This window comes from Neovison vison, chromosome 6 (genome assembly GCF_020171115.1).
Source record: "Neovison vison isolate M4711 chromosome 6, ASM_NN_V1, whole genome shotgun sequence".
NCBI lineage: Eukaryota > Metazoa > Chordata > Mammalia > Carnivora > Mustelidae > Neogale > Neogale vison.
Genome location: NC_058096.1, coordinates 76,772,571 through 76,787,310, shown reverse-complemented (window position 1 = coordinate 76,787,310; position 14,740 = coordinate 76,772,571). Strand labels below are relative to the sequence as shown.

At 45.9% G+C, this 14,740-nt stretch overlaps 1 protein-coding gene across 1 annotated transcript in view; it reads left to right on the top strand.

Annotated features, from left to right (window-relative positions):
- Positions 1 to 12,829, top strand: part of CLRN1 (clarin 1) — a 37,697-nt gene extending 24,868 nt beyond the window's left edge. The window contains exon 3 of the mRNA XM_044255085.1: positions 12,564 to 12,829. Within this exon, the coding sequence (XP_044111020.1) occupies positions 12,564 to 12,829 (266 nt within the window). The remainder of the gene's footprint in view (positions 1 to 12,563) is intronic.
- The last annotated feature ends 1,911 nt before the right edge of the window (positions 12,830 to 14,740 follow it).

Here is a 14,740-nt window from a genome sequence, read left to right as displayed (position 1 = left end):
GTGGAGAGAAACATGATTATCTAACAATAGGGAATTCTAGATCTGCATCATGATATTTTATATGCATAAATGCTGGCATTAAATTGTATCTTTGAAGATGTCATCAAACGGATGCATGCTTGTATCAAAAAATTAAGTGACTAAAACTGTATATGATTTTATCAATATAAATAAAATCATAAGATTTTATGAACTGAATTTGATTATGTGTAAATAGAGACAGCGTATATAAATATTTGGATTGTACATATCCTCTTTCTAGCCTCCATATAGATACGCACACACAAACACACAGAGTCCCATTCTGTTCATAGTAATTACCACTGAGTAGTGAAATTATAGGTGATTTTCACTTTTTCTTATGCTTTTTAGTATTTCCGAATGTTCAGTAACATGCATTTATTTATTTATAATCAGGAAAATAAGTAAAAGTCACCCACAATAAGTAAAGACCAGTGTTCCGCCCACATGAGTTGTCCTATTCAGGCCCACAGGTATTTTGTGCAGCCTAATGATAGGTGGAGCTGAGAAAAAATAAACTCTGAGCTCAGAAGCCAGTTCATCAGTAAACACATTCCACTCAAAAACTAAGGCTGATGGAAAAGAATAGAAACCCCGGATAGTGCCACAGGGTGCTTAGGATATATTTACCAGGAGAAGAGAAACACGAGAAAATCAAGACTATACCCGTAACTTGCATGTAGCCATTCTTCTATCGGAGGTCTCTGATTTCATCCCATTTTAAACTTGCAAAAAGACTTAGTACTTTGTCATATTCCCAGGAAGCATCTGCCTTTCTCTTAAGGATTTCATGAGGAGACGAGAGAGATTACAAGTCACACCAGCAAACAGCAGATTGAAAAGTCCTATTAGTCTGTTTCCTTCTCCTCTGACATTGCATTTTGGCTGCCCCCGGGTGCCAGGCCCTGCTGTGTCTGGCCCCTGCTCCCTTCCCCTAGCACAGATCAATGCCAGCCACAAGCTTGCATGGCTCCCTCTCCAGAAAACAGTCCTGGGTCAACAGGGCCTCCCTCAGCTCACAGGGCAGTCCAGCCTTCATCCATTCAGACTTGGGCACACTTCTTGGCTTCTTCCCTTATCCACTTCTTGCCAATCTAGTAATTCACTTCACTAAAGCGGTTCTCTCTCGAGTGAGGTTTCTGCTACCATTCTCCCTCACGTCTCTCACCAGCGGATAACACAGTTTTCAATCGTGCAGAAACGGTGACCCCGGGAGGGCAGACTAAGTCTTTTTCCTCTTTGTATCTCCAGCGAGAGCATCCACCATGAGGCTCTACGTGCAGTAAACAATTCAGTATATGTTTGCGGATCTGAAAAAGCAAACCCAGAAGGAGATGTCGGGTGGGCACTTTGTACAGGTTAGAGAAGTCAGAATTTCAATGGGCTGCGGTGAGCAGAGCCGGCCCGCAGGGGTGGTAGGACAGGAGCCGGAGCGGGGTGGGATGAACTCTGTAAAGGAAGGCTGAGGGCTTCGAAATTAGGGCAGAGGAGCAAGAGCGCAGGTACAGGGGGCGGACAGACAGACCAAGAGAGCGATTCTGTACCGTGGATGGGTCCAGGTGAGAAGCGGATGCTGGCATTGCCTCCTGCTCCCTCAACATACCAAACCAAACCGGTAGATCTGGGGGGTGTGCTATTTTAGTGAAGGCCATTAAATCAATCAGAGGCCAGCCAGAAAACAGGGAATACGCACGATTTTGATCACGGGAATACAATGATCAGCAGTGGTTCTCAAAGTGGGGTTCCCCAGACCGGCAGCATTTGCCGCACTTGGAAACTTGATAGAAAAGCAAATTCTCCGGTCCCTCCCCAGACCTGCTACTGGCATCAAACACTTGGTGTGGGGTGGGGGGGAGCAATGCGTTCAACAAGTCTTTAGGTGATTCCGAAGCAAGCTCAGGTGCGAGGACCAGGGCTGTCAGGAACCGATGAAACAGGTGTTAGAGGACTGGCGACATGGAATGGAGACCCTAAGGTAACTCGGAGACTGTCATCTCAGAAAGCAGCTGCCGTTCCCAGGGTTTATGGAACTGAGGGAAGAGTTTGGAGTTACCAGAACTTAGCTGCTTGAGAGAGGCCAGGGCGCTGGGTGTCAGACCTTTGAGGAGATGACGCTGTCGAGTGACACCAGCGGTGGCTCTGGGGGAGTAGGAAGGGCTTGGAAAGCCTCCCCGCCCCCCACCCCCGCCTCCCTCCCCCACCCCCACCCCCGCCCCCCACCCCCGCCTCCCTCCCCCACCCCCCACCCCCGCCCCCCACCCCCGCCTCCCTCCCCCACCCCCACCCCCGCCCCCACCCCCACCAGTGCTGTATCCTGCTTCCCCCTCCTCCCCCACCGCCTCCCCAGCGCTGTATTGACAGAACAGAACTGGAAGCAGCTGACAAAGCAGAACCAGAGTCAGGGCAGTCCTGACCCAGCATCACAAAGCAGAGGGAAAAAAGCGCGGTTCGAAGCCGAAATACAACAGCTTATTAACTGGCACAACCATCTCGCACTCCAGCTTCTGAATGAAATTCAGAAGAGCAGCCCATTTGGAAGACAAATTATTTGACAGTTCTAACGGACGACCGAACTAACGGTATTTGAAAGGCAAGATGACTCAGAGAATGCAGAATCTAATCCAAGTCCCAGATCTTATCTCAGCCCTTGGCCAAGTCTAATGCAACGAAAACCTGAGCACAGAAATATATGCGGGAACACACAGACCCTGTGCTTACATTGTATCTTATTTATCTTTGAACTTGTTGCAAAAGCAGGTCCTCAATAAAGGTTTGTGGATGAGGGAAAGAAGAGAAGAGGAGTAAGGAAAAGAAGGAGCTAGCTCTAGATCTGTCTTGCAGAAGAAAAAAGCCTACTGTTTGCACCCTATCTGCTTTTTCACGACCAAATCCTTATTTTTTAAGTGCCAAAAATCCCAGTAAATTTTTAAGAACTGTGCAGGACAGCAAAGCATGTTTGTTTTGGGTCAAAAAGACTGATGGTTGTTGACCTTTTGGGTAAGCAGATCACTCTTGAATCACAGACTACCTCCTCTGGTTCGGTCCACATACAGTAACCAGAAGCCCCTGGCATTTTGGAAATGTTTATCTCAAGTTGTAACATTCATGGAGATCCCAGCTCTATATCCTAACTGTGGACGGATGGGGACTACAGCCTCATCCCAAACCCTGTAACTCTGAGCCAACAGATTTACGCCCAAAGAAAGGAGAGCCTGTATGAGGAAGTCCTTTTGTTCCCGCATGAGTCGCACTCCACTGGAGACCCCCTTATAGGCCCACAGTGGGGGAAGTGGGGAGGGGCAGTTCTCTTCCACCAAGGGTCCTCCCCCGTTTCGCTGCCCAGGTGGCCTTCCTCACAATCCGCAGGGAAAACCCCTTCTACCTTAGACCTCTATTCTCTTCTTCTCTTACTCACCCCTGGGTTCCCCAAGATTCCCCCTTTCTTTGTGCTGATATCATTCGGGTCTACTGCCCACCCCCTTGGTGATGGGGACCTAAGGTTTGACATCCTGAGACAAGAAGATGGGGGAGAAGGAAAGGGAAGGTGTCTTCCTTCCACAAGCCCGGAGTAACAGAGCTCTGAGCATCCTTTTCTGTGTTCCCCTGTGCATGCCAGGTCCCAGAGACAAAGAGGGAAAAGAAATACACCTGTGGATAAGGCCACCATAGGTTTCATTCGCCACAGCTGGCTCGAGCTATGGCCTGATAATCTGTTGCCCTCCTGGACCAGATGTTGGGGCCACTTCTCACAGCTTCCAAATTCAGTCCATCACATTCCTCAGCCTTCTTTGTGCTGCATTTCTGTCCGCTGTCATTGTTCACGAGACACACGCAACTCAATCCATTTGCTCTTTCTCATCTTGTCGATTATTAACTAGATTTGAGAAATCTTTCCCCAAGTTAGGATTTCAGTAATACCATTATGGTCCCCCTTACTTCATTTTGGGCAGTGATTCTCTTTCTGGACTATACACTAGAATCCTTTGAAAAACTTGCTAAAAATGCTGACACCAGGCCCCGTGCTACGTTAATTAAATTGGAATCTCTGGGGGTGGGGTCTGGGTACAGGTGTTCTTTTTTTTTTTTTTTAAGATTTTACTTATTTATTTACTTATTTGACTGGTGGTGGAGAGCATACCACAATGACTGACTGGTGGAGAGCAGGAACAAAAGCAGGAGGAATAGGAGAGGGAAAACAGGCTTCCCACTGAGCAGGGAGCCCAGTGTGGGACTAAATCCCAGGACCCTGGGATCATGACCTAAGGCAGACGCTTAACCATCTGAGCCACCCAGGTGAACCTACAGGTGTTTTTGTAAGCTCTCTTGGTAATTCTAATGCGTGACAGTGTTGAGAACCGCTGATTGAGATGCATACATTTCCCTTATTCAACAAACCCTGACTGAGAGCCCGCTATGTGCCCGCCATTATCATAGGCACCAGTGCTAAATGCTATTACCCATCAGGCACACAGTCCTGCCTTCATGGAATCAGTCTGGTGGGAGAGGCAAACAAAAGCGTACCTAAGTAATTAATGAAGACAATCATTCCAATAAGGGTGATAAACATTAGAATAGAGAATGAAGGGAAAGGGGAGATGGGGGCTTTGATGCAGTGGTCAGCAAGTAGTTCCAAGGATACAAAGGAGCTGAGGACCCCCAGAGACTTACCCAAGGAGAGGAGAAAGCACAAGTGAACAGTCTAGGGAAAGAGGTCAGCTTGCCATAGGAACTGAAAGAAAGCCCATGGGCCTGGAGTAGGTAATGAGGGAGAAATGGCCAAGGAAAAAAAAATCATTTGCAAGACCTGTTGATGCCAGTTAATGTCAGACTCAGACCTCAAAAGCCATGGTAAATCTTTTAGAATTGATTCTAATCGCACTGAGAAGCTTGTGAAAGATTTTAAGAAGATGTCGGAGAGCTGATTTACCTTTTAAAAAATGTCTGGCAAAAGACTAGGCTATTGCCTTGGACATGGAGAGAGATGAATGGATTCTAAAAACATTTTGAGAGTAAATCCAAAACGTTTTGCAGGTAGCTTAAGCAAGTAGACAGTGGTGGCATTAACCAAGATGAATAAGACAAGGGGAGGAACAGACTTGGAGTTTTGGGCAAGAAAGAGCTGGGAGGAGGAGCTTGGCCCTGGAAATCAATGTTCTATTTGTGGTATGTCAGTTTAAGATCCTAAGAGGTATCCGAGTAGAGATGGCGAGTAGCCAGTGGGATATATGAGTCTGGAGCTCGGAGAAGAGGTCTAGACAAAAGACATAAATTTAGGAGTTGTCAGGATCTAGATATTATTTAAAGCAATGGAAATGGATGAGATCATCTACATGAGAGAGAATGTAGATAGAGAAAAACTGGCGTGAGACCAATCCCTAAAGAACACCGATGAGGAGGAAGGAAGAGGGGTCAGCAAAGGCACTGACTAGGAGTGTCCAGAAAGGAGGAAGGAAAACCAAGAGGCCATCTTGTTCCTGAGGCTATAAGACTGGGATATTTCAAGAGTATGGCTGAATGGTGAGCTTTTTGAAAGCATAAAAGGGAGAGGTAATGAGAAGGGAAAGCAGAATGGGTCAAACGGGGAAAACACTTCCCCCAAGGTTTATAATACAACAGGAGAGAGAGAGAGATGTACACAAATTAAGAAGGTAGAGAAAGAGAGGGCCCTGGAGAAGAAGCAGCTGAGCACAGAAGATCCTTCGTTTCACATCAGAGCTCTGACGTATGAATATCTGCCTTTCTATATTCCATTCTATTCCATTATTTCTATATTCCTTTCAGAAGTTTCCCAATTGATGGCGAGGTCCCAGATCTGCCAGGAAAAGGGAGCAGGATAGGTAGAGGACTTGCCATGGATCAATCACAGAACATCCTACATAGTTCAGTAAATACTCCCTGAAAATGATATGAAGGGTATTGACTCAGGCCTTTTAGAGGTGATAAAAACCTCCCTAATGCTGACTTTTTTTTTTTTTTAAAGATTTTATTTATTTATTTGACAGAGAGAAATCACAAGTAGATGGAGAGGCAGGCAGAGAGAGAGAGAGGGAAGCAGGCTCCTTGCTGAGCAGAGAGCCTGATGCGGGACTCGATCCCAGGACCCTGAGATCATGACCTGAGCCGAAGGCAGCGGCTTAACCCACTGAGCCAGCCAGGCGCCCCCCAAATGCTGACTTACTGCAAATTATATTTACTGTGTCTTCCCTTAAATAGAGCATCATGTTATGAGTTATACCAAGCAAGGTGAACAAATACAACGACTGCTTTCCTTTAAAAGGGGGACTTTTCTGGGGCACCTGGGTGGTGCAGTCAGTTAAGCATCTGCTCTTGATTTCGGTTCAGGTCATGATCTCAGGGTCATGAGATCGAGCGGTCTGTTAGGCTCCACACTCAGCGCGAAGTCTGCCTAAGATTCTCTCTCTCCATCTCCCTCTGCTCTTGCCCCTGCTCTTTCTCTCTCTCTCCAAAAAACAAATAAATCTTTAAAAAATAAATAAATAAAAGGGGAATATTCCTAATATGGGCCTAATTCTTATTATTCTAGCTGTGGCATAGAACATAAATAAACACAGTCACACATGAAACACATGAGAAAATAAAGAGCAGGACAGAAATAGAAGAAGGCTTGCATTATATATCAACTTTAGTACTCCTAGTATCCCAGCCCTTGTACAAGGTCTAGGGCATATTATTCTGCAACCGGTGGTCACTGGCTACCTGGTCTTGACTTCCATCCTTACCTAGGAGCACCTACCCGAAGTCCAAGAAGCAGATACAGGGATGTCCAGGTATCGGAGCCACTGGACCTGAGGAAGGACAGGATTGGTGGTAGAAGAAGTCAGCAATAAAAACATACTGCTAGTAGCTCAGCATAGACTTTAGAAAGGCGGCCACAGAAGGAGAGAAGTAATACCAGCCAGCCTGTGATGGCAAAGGACCAGGGCTCCTGTTCGGAGGTGCAGGGGGCAGCAGGATAACAAGAGGACGGTGCTCCAGGTTACTCATGTTGAGGGAGCCAGAAAAGAGCCATCCAATTCCACATCCAACATGTGCCCCGTACTGGGCCACAGTCTTCCTTTCTGTATGATCTAGAATGAAAGCCAAGTCCTTGCTAGGACGTCCAAACTCCACCTGTTGGTCCCCCCAACCCCCCTCTGCCCACCACAGCCCCACACACGACTCACCTCTTACTCCTCTCTGCCCGGCTCCCTGCCTCTCTCTCGGCCCAGACCCCCTGGGGCCTCCGCACAGGCTGTTCCCTCACCCCGAAATGCTATTCCCCTCAGTTATCTACTTTCTCAGTCCTGACTTCATTTAAGAGGCCTAAAATATCACCCTGTCCCTGAGGCCTCCTCCGCCCACCCCCTTATTCTCCTGCAAGCAAATCATGCTCTGATAAGCACTGGAGTGCCCTTGCTGGCCTTGTTGTTGGTTGACTTTTCCACTGTCCTCACCACTAGCAGGGCCCCGAGGACAGGGTTTTCTGTGGGGGCATCCGGGGCTCTACCCCAGTGCCTGCAGCAATGCACTAGGCATGAAATAAGTATTTGTTTGATAAACGACTAAAGCAGAATCAGCTCTGTGCCTTTCCTGGCAACAAAGGGTAGTCTTTTCTGAAAGGCAATTCAGGTTCGAGAAAGACTGCTGTTTTTAGGTCATTTCTTCTCCACACCAATCCCACTCTCACCAATGTGACATTTGTAAAATGTGAGTCGGAGGTGGGCTCTTTCACTCCCCAGTAGAACGCGAAGAGAGGACCCGGCTCTTCGGAAACATGTGACCAGATTGCTCCCCATCACAACCTCAAAATCTACTCTTAGGTATTTGCTTGCTTTCCTTGTCCCTCTGCCCCTCTTCTGGTTGGCAGCCATTGGTCTCCATATCACTGGCACCCAGAACTCCTTTTATTTGTGGAAGAAATTATTGCTGGAGACCTCACCTTTGCTGGCTGGCTCTCTACCGAGATTGCATGATTTCACAGAAAATTAGCACCTACACCTGCAAAGCTGTGGCTTTCCCGCCCCCATTTATCATCTTTCAAGACTCCTTAAAGAAGGAAATTATCAATTTATCATTCTGTGGAGGAAATGGAATGCCTCTAATATTTGTCATCTATAAGAGAGTTTAAAGATGACGTGCTAGCTTTCTGGAAAGGTTGGCCATTACTTTAAATGGAACTGAAATTCTAATTTATTATTTCCCAAAATACAATCTTGGTGATAATAGGAGAATGTATGAAAGCTCTTTTTTTTTTTAAACCCTGAGCACATATTTTCACTGAAACCCCAGGTCCCCTGGTCCCCCACGGATCCTGACAGGACATTCCAACCCCTAAAAGCATAGTCAGCTTCAGGGTCAGCCATGGATGAAGAGGCAGCTTTCCCGTTGGCTGTGCCCTTTGCTCTGTATATCGCAAGGGCTGGAGGAGAGAGGCATCCAATTCTGCAGTCCCCAACAGCTGCCAGAGGACGGTCATGAGTGTGCAGTGTCTAGCACATTACAAATGTTTGTTAATTGACTGGTAATTCATTGTGTGACAGCCATATAACTCAGCTATCCTTTTCAGTCAGGGATTAACTCAGTAATCAGTCATTAAAGGGGGAAAAATATTACAGTTCCAGCCAGATGGCAGGGCAATCAAACACATAAAGGAAAATGGCTGGTCTTTCAGTGAGAGGCAAGGCAGCAAAACCTGGGTCCTGTGCCTGGTTATGTTCCAAATTCTAGCTGGAGCAAGTTTTGGCAGGCTTTCCTACATCTCGTGTGCTCTCACCTTTCTGATAAGCAGGAGTGATGTTGGTCAGACGAACGAGTGAGGCATCTGTCCCAGTGACCCCCGCTGAGTTTGGACTCCTCAGATGCCTGGATAACCTGGAGAAGGAAGCAGGAAGCATGCAGACCTTATCCGAACATTGGAGAGGCCTTGAGCAAAAGTGTTAATGACAGCCCACCTACCCCATGTTCAAACATTTTAAAATTATAAGCAAATAAACTATTCAATGAGACATGTTTTATCCTCCTGCTTTGACAAACATCTCTCCATAGGGGCCTGGAAGGCCAGATTCACATTTAGAATTTTGGACCTGAGTGTAGTGATGGAGGATAACAAGCCGCTGTCTGTCCACCTCCCTCCCCTTGCTTGGTTCCACTGCACTGCCCTGTAATGGGCCTCAGGATACCCTGAGTATCCAAACAGTGCCCTCGGAATAGCTGTTCCTTGGGCATCCTCAGGCCTCGAAGCTCTGCATCATCAGCCACAAAATCTGTCCAAGGAAGATGAGATGCTCATGCGGTCCTGGGAATATGCTCAAAGCTGTTTGGGGAGGGAACTCCCAGGTCCCGAGGGTATGGTCTAGAACATGGGTCAAAGGCAGAAGACGGGCTCATCCCATTGACTTCAATGGACATTTCTCTCCTTGTGAGAAGGGGTCTTTCTAGAAGAAAGAGAGCGAGTAATACCCTCCAATTGTGGGACCCAAGGCAGGGGCCCTCTTGCTGGGAACTGAAGGGCATGTTAGACAAGTGCCAAGCCCTATTTCCAGCCTCGCTCCCATCCCCTACACACTTCTCTCCGTGAGAAGTGTGTAGTAGCCAGGCCACAAAGAGAAGATAAACTTCATGAGTATTCTTTGGTCCATAAATCGTAGTTATCCTTGGTCCCACATGTCTTTTAGAGCCACGGACAGAGGGAAGCAAAAATACCCTGATGTCACGGTGAGTCATTTCCCTTTGCTTCTCTTCAGAGTCACGAGGGGGGCAGAAACTCAAGCTAGGTAGCTATGCTCCACCTTTGAAATGACAAGGGTGACCTCACGGTCCACTCCAGAATCCAGTGCAGAATCCCAGACCATCCTCTCAACTACCGGACCATGCACTCTGTTCTGGGAGCTCGCACGCTTGGGCGATTTGCCGTGGAGAAAGGCTGTGAGTCTGAAGATACCCCACGCAACCTTTACTTTAGGAATTTGAAATACAGTCTCACTATGATGCTGTCTCCTTAACAAAGTAGTACCTTTAAAATATTTAACAACTTGAAAAGGAAACTGAGCTTGAATTTTCCTTTCAAGCGCTAAGGAAATACAGTGTTTCGCTTCTGTCTGAAATTCACCATCTCCTCAGACAAAGAAGGTTCTTCTGGTAAAAGCAATGGCATTTTCTCCACAATTTTCAAATAAAAGATAAAGAGAAAACAGCATTGCAGCCTTTTTGTTGGATCTAACAAGAAAGGAATAATACGGTTTTGCCAGGGGAGAACTCTGGTTTTAAGTTCAGAATACAAAAATAGGCTGACCAATTTTACAAAGGAATATTCTCGACTGCTGCTCTAAGGCTGGTGAGAAGTGAAGTTTCAAGAAAACGAGATCATTTGATTATTCAGGGGGTATATATGGTGATCAAGCTGATGGGCCAGTCCTCTGTGAAATTCTAAAATAGAAAAAATGTGATTTCTCTTTCTCTGCTTATCCCACCCCTCACCCCTTACCCTCACACGATCCATTCTCTTCCTCAACCCCAACCCAAACCTGGCCTTTGGGAAAAGAATGGAGGACATCATTTGCATTATAGCTCCTCATGTCCAGACGACTCTCCCCACATAGTCCAGCCTCCCTTCACTCAGCTGACTTTTCCTGTAGCTGCTTCCAAAGAACCTTCCATGATGCTGCCCACCCTCTCAGTAACAGCCATCTGTCCCTCCCCAGCTCTTACACTCAGTGCAACGGGTTTGTAATTGTCTTACCCTGTCCGACTATACTCTCTGTTAGAGGAGAAATCATATGCATTTTCTTTAATGTTGAAATCTCCACCACTGTCCCAGTGCTTGGCACATAACAAGTCAAATAGAATAAATGAATGAGTGAATTAATGAATGGAACTCAAGCCACTGTGCTGCTGCTCCCAGAGTGTTTGAATTAACTGTAATTGAAGAGCGAGGAGCACTTACCCCTCCTAAAGGAGTCATAAACCTAATGGGAGAGTGTTTGGAGGAACAAGCACTGTGATGCATTCTTTTGGGTGGCCTATCTGGTATAGTCAGGTTTCTTTGGTGTGTGGTGGGGCAAGGTAAGGGATTATGGTAAGGACTTGCAAGATGAGAGGAAAACCTAAAATTCATAGAAAGAGCTACTATTAGTAAACATTTATACGTGTCAATTTTAATGACAAATGCTAATTGGGCACCACATTTATTATCCACATTTTATACATGAGAAAATGGAGACTTGGAGATTCAAATTGTCTAATTTCACAGAATAAGAGGAAGAATCAGGGTCTGAATCCAAACTGGTTTGACCTAAGTCGAAGGGCATCTCAGCAAGTCTCATATTAAGTGAAACCCCAAGGTGCTGGCTTGGCAAGCAGCACTAGCCATGGAAGTCCCCGGCATCCTGGGCTACCCACTGTGCTCCTAACCTGGTCGCCTGCTTCTGCCCCCTGTGCCATCTGCCCATCTGGGGGTCTCCCATTCTGTATCCTCAGTGGGAGAGGACCTATCAGAATTTCCAGGCAGCACTGAGTATGAAGAGCCCCTCCCTGAAGAGAGCTCACCCCAGACTTCAGCTGCACCAGTTAAGATTAGATTAGGCTACCAATGAGTGGTAAATGAAGCAGAAATAACAACAGTGGACTAAACAAAATAGGGATTTGTTTTCCTTTCACATAAAAACCTAGAATTTGAAGTCCATGGTTGGTCTGATAGCTCCAGGTGTCTGGGATCCAGACTCTGCCTTTCTTGTTTTTCTATAGCATATGGCTTGCATTTCTGAGGCCACCTGCTCCAAAATACTGCTGGAGCTCCAGCCATTGCATCCATATTTCAGCTACCGGAAGGAGGAGGGGGAAAAGAAAGAGCTGATACACGCAGACTTCAAGGAAACATTCTTGCTCCTACAACCCACCTCTCCTCAACCAAAAATGTAGCCTTTATTCAAGGCAGCCACATGCCCAGGTAAAAATCCTGAGTTCTGTTAGGAACATGGAGAACAAATACGGTTTGCCTCAATACCTTATCTATGGCTCCTTTTGCCCAGGGACTCCTGTGTGCAGCTATGGCCAGGTGGAAGCTGGTGGAGAGAGGAAGGCAAGCTGCCCTTCTGAAGGAAGCCCTAGGCTCTTCCACGACAGGGCTGTATGACTGACATTTGTTCTATGTAACCTGTGAAATATAGATAAATTTGTTCTCTTAAAGCCACATCACGGCAGTGACTGCTTTGTAGCCTCATTCCACCACTGTGCTCTTAAGGTCCCCAGCAATGCAGTCTTCTCATCATCAGAAAAGAACATCTCCCAGCCTTGGTGAGATCAGCTAGGCTCTCCCCTTCCCCCTCTCACCAAGTCTTCATGCAGAGATATAACTTGGGCCCTACCACCCACCAGTTGGAGAATCAGGCTCATGATTACCAATTTGAAATGATGCATTTTTTGCAGAAGAATGCAAATGAGGATGATGGTAAAGGCTTTCTTTAGTTTGCACACTGACCCCCTTCCCTCTCCCTTACAATCAGGAAATATTTGTGCCAACACATTGTTTGTTCCTTCTGTTGCAGGATCCTGTGGCTGTCTTGTCATGATTCTGTTTGCCTCTGAAGTGAAAATCCACCACCTCTCAGAAAAAATAGCAAATTATAAAGAGGGGACTTATGCCTACAAAACGCAAAGTGAAAAATACACCACTTCGTTCTGGGTTGTTTTCATTTGCTTTTTTGTTCACTTTTTGAATGGGCTCCTAATACGACTTGCTGGATTTCAGTTTCCTTTTGCAAAATCCAAAGGCACAGAGACAACTAATGTAGCTGCAGATCTAATGTACTGAAAGGCAAATTTTTCTGTAATCTTCCAAGTAAGGGAGCAGACTGGTTTTGGTCACTTGGAAATGGTTAATTTTGTCCATCTTTTTAGATGCACCAATTAAAGCACCCAAACCCTCCACGGCAGTGTTTACAAGTAATATACTAAGGGTACAGGCTGGAAAGGAAGGGGAGAAAAAGGAAGGTTGTTTTACCTGGTGGGAACTGGTTTTTTTTTTTTTTTTAAAGATTGTATTTATTTATTTATTTGGGAGAGAGAAAGAGAAAGCATGAGCGGCTGCTTGTAAGTGCAGGGAAGGGGGAGGGACAATGGGAGAGAGAATCTCAAACAGATTCCCCGCTGAGCGAGGAGCCCTACATGGGGCTGAATCTGAGGACCCTGAGATCAGGACCTGAGCCGGTGCTCAACCGACTGAGCCACCCAGGTGAACTGGGTTCTTTAGGCAATTGACTAAAATGGACCAATTGTTACCCTCTGCATATCAAATGCAACATGCCTGCTTCATCGGGGAAGAATCAAAAGGCACGAGGAATATATTTTTATATAAACAAATACTATTTCTGATATATCCACACATTTGTTACCAGAGATACCAGGAAACAGAGCTGGAATCACTTTCCTAAAATGACAGTGCATTAAACGAGCATTGATAAAAAGTACCAACATACTTTTTAAAAGTTTGCTCAAAGCACAATCTTATTATCCATTCCTGTTGGTCAAAATTGGCAAACCTCTAAAGGGGAAAAAAAAAAAAAAAAAAGGAAACACAGTACTTTCGACAGACATAATTGCTGGGACCATGAAGGAATCATGAAAAATGATTCTTGTTAGTAAACAATACAAAATGACTCATTGGGGCTGTTGTTTCTAACTTTAGTGTCTTTAAGTACTAATTTCCAATTATGAAAATTGCATTACATTCTGGGATCATGATGGTATCATTGGTAACATTGCATCTTAGTTTTTGGTCTGTCACAAAGCATGACCCAAGTCCATTTTCATTTTCCTGAATTATCCATGAAATTCATCTGCAGCTGACCAAAGCCCACAACTGAGCCTGAAACAGACTCTCCTTCTATCCCCCAGAGAGTGACAGAAGACACCACCAGTCCCCTCACCATAGCCACTGTGTACTTAGGCCCTATACGAGAGGTCCTGAAAGTGCTCATTAAAAACAAAAAAACCACTTTTCCCCTTTTGGAACAATTTATTAGAAACAAACAACTATTTGTATCCCTGGTGAGTAAATTGCTCTGATGATGATCTGTGCCCACAGGCTGACATCAGAACACAAAGTTAGTTTCCAGATGCCTGTCCCTATGCCTTCATTCAGGAAATATACCTGGAGAAGTTTTTAAAAATATTTATTTATTTATTTATTTTTAGTGGGGAAGGGGCCAGACAGAATCTCAAGCAGACTCTGTACTCAGTGCAGAGCCTGATGCAGGGCTCGATCTCAAGACACTGAGATCTTGACCTGAGCTGAAACCAGGAGTTAGATGCATAACTGACTGAGCTATGCAGGCGCCCCATACCTGGAGAGTTTCTAGAAGACCCATAGGTCAGTCTAGTGATGAAGGGGATGATTATTTTAGCGCAGGCCAATGGAGCCGGTGCTGGAAGGCTTTATGCAACAGTTAAACACAGAAGCATTGCGGCTGGGAGCAGGCAGGAAGGCACAAGGACCTTCCCCGAAGTGGGTAATTGGCCTGAGATCCCGGAAGGCCAGGTCCCCGCATTCTCATTTGACCTCCCTCTCTTCTCAAAGGTTTGAAAAACTTCTAACACCAAGCTTTCTTCTTTAGGAAACAAGTCCCTGGTTGTTCTCTGTTCTGCACAAAAAGAAAACTCGGAGCAGCGGCTGAAAATCTAATGAGAACCTAATAGGCAAACTAACAATAGTCCCTGGGCGGGA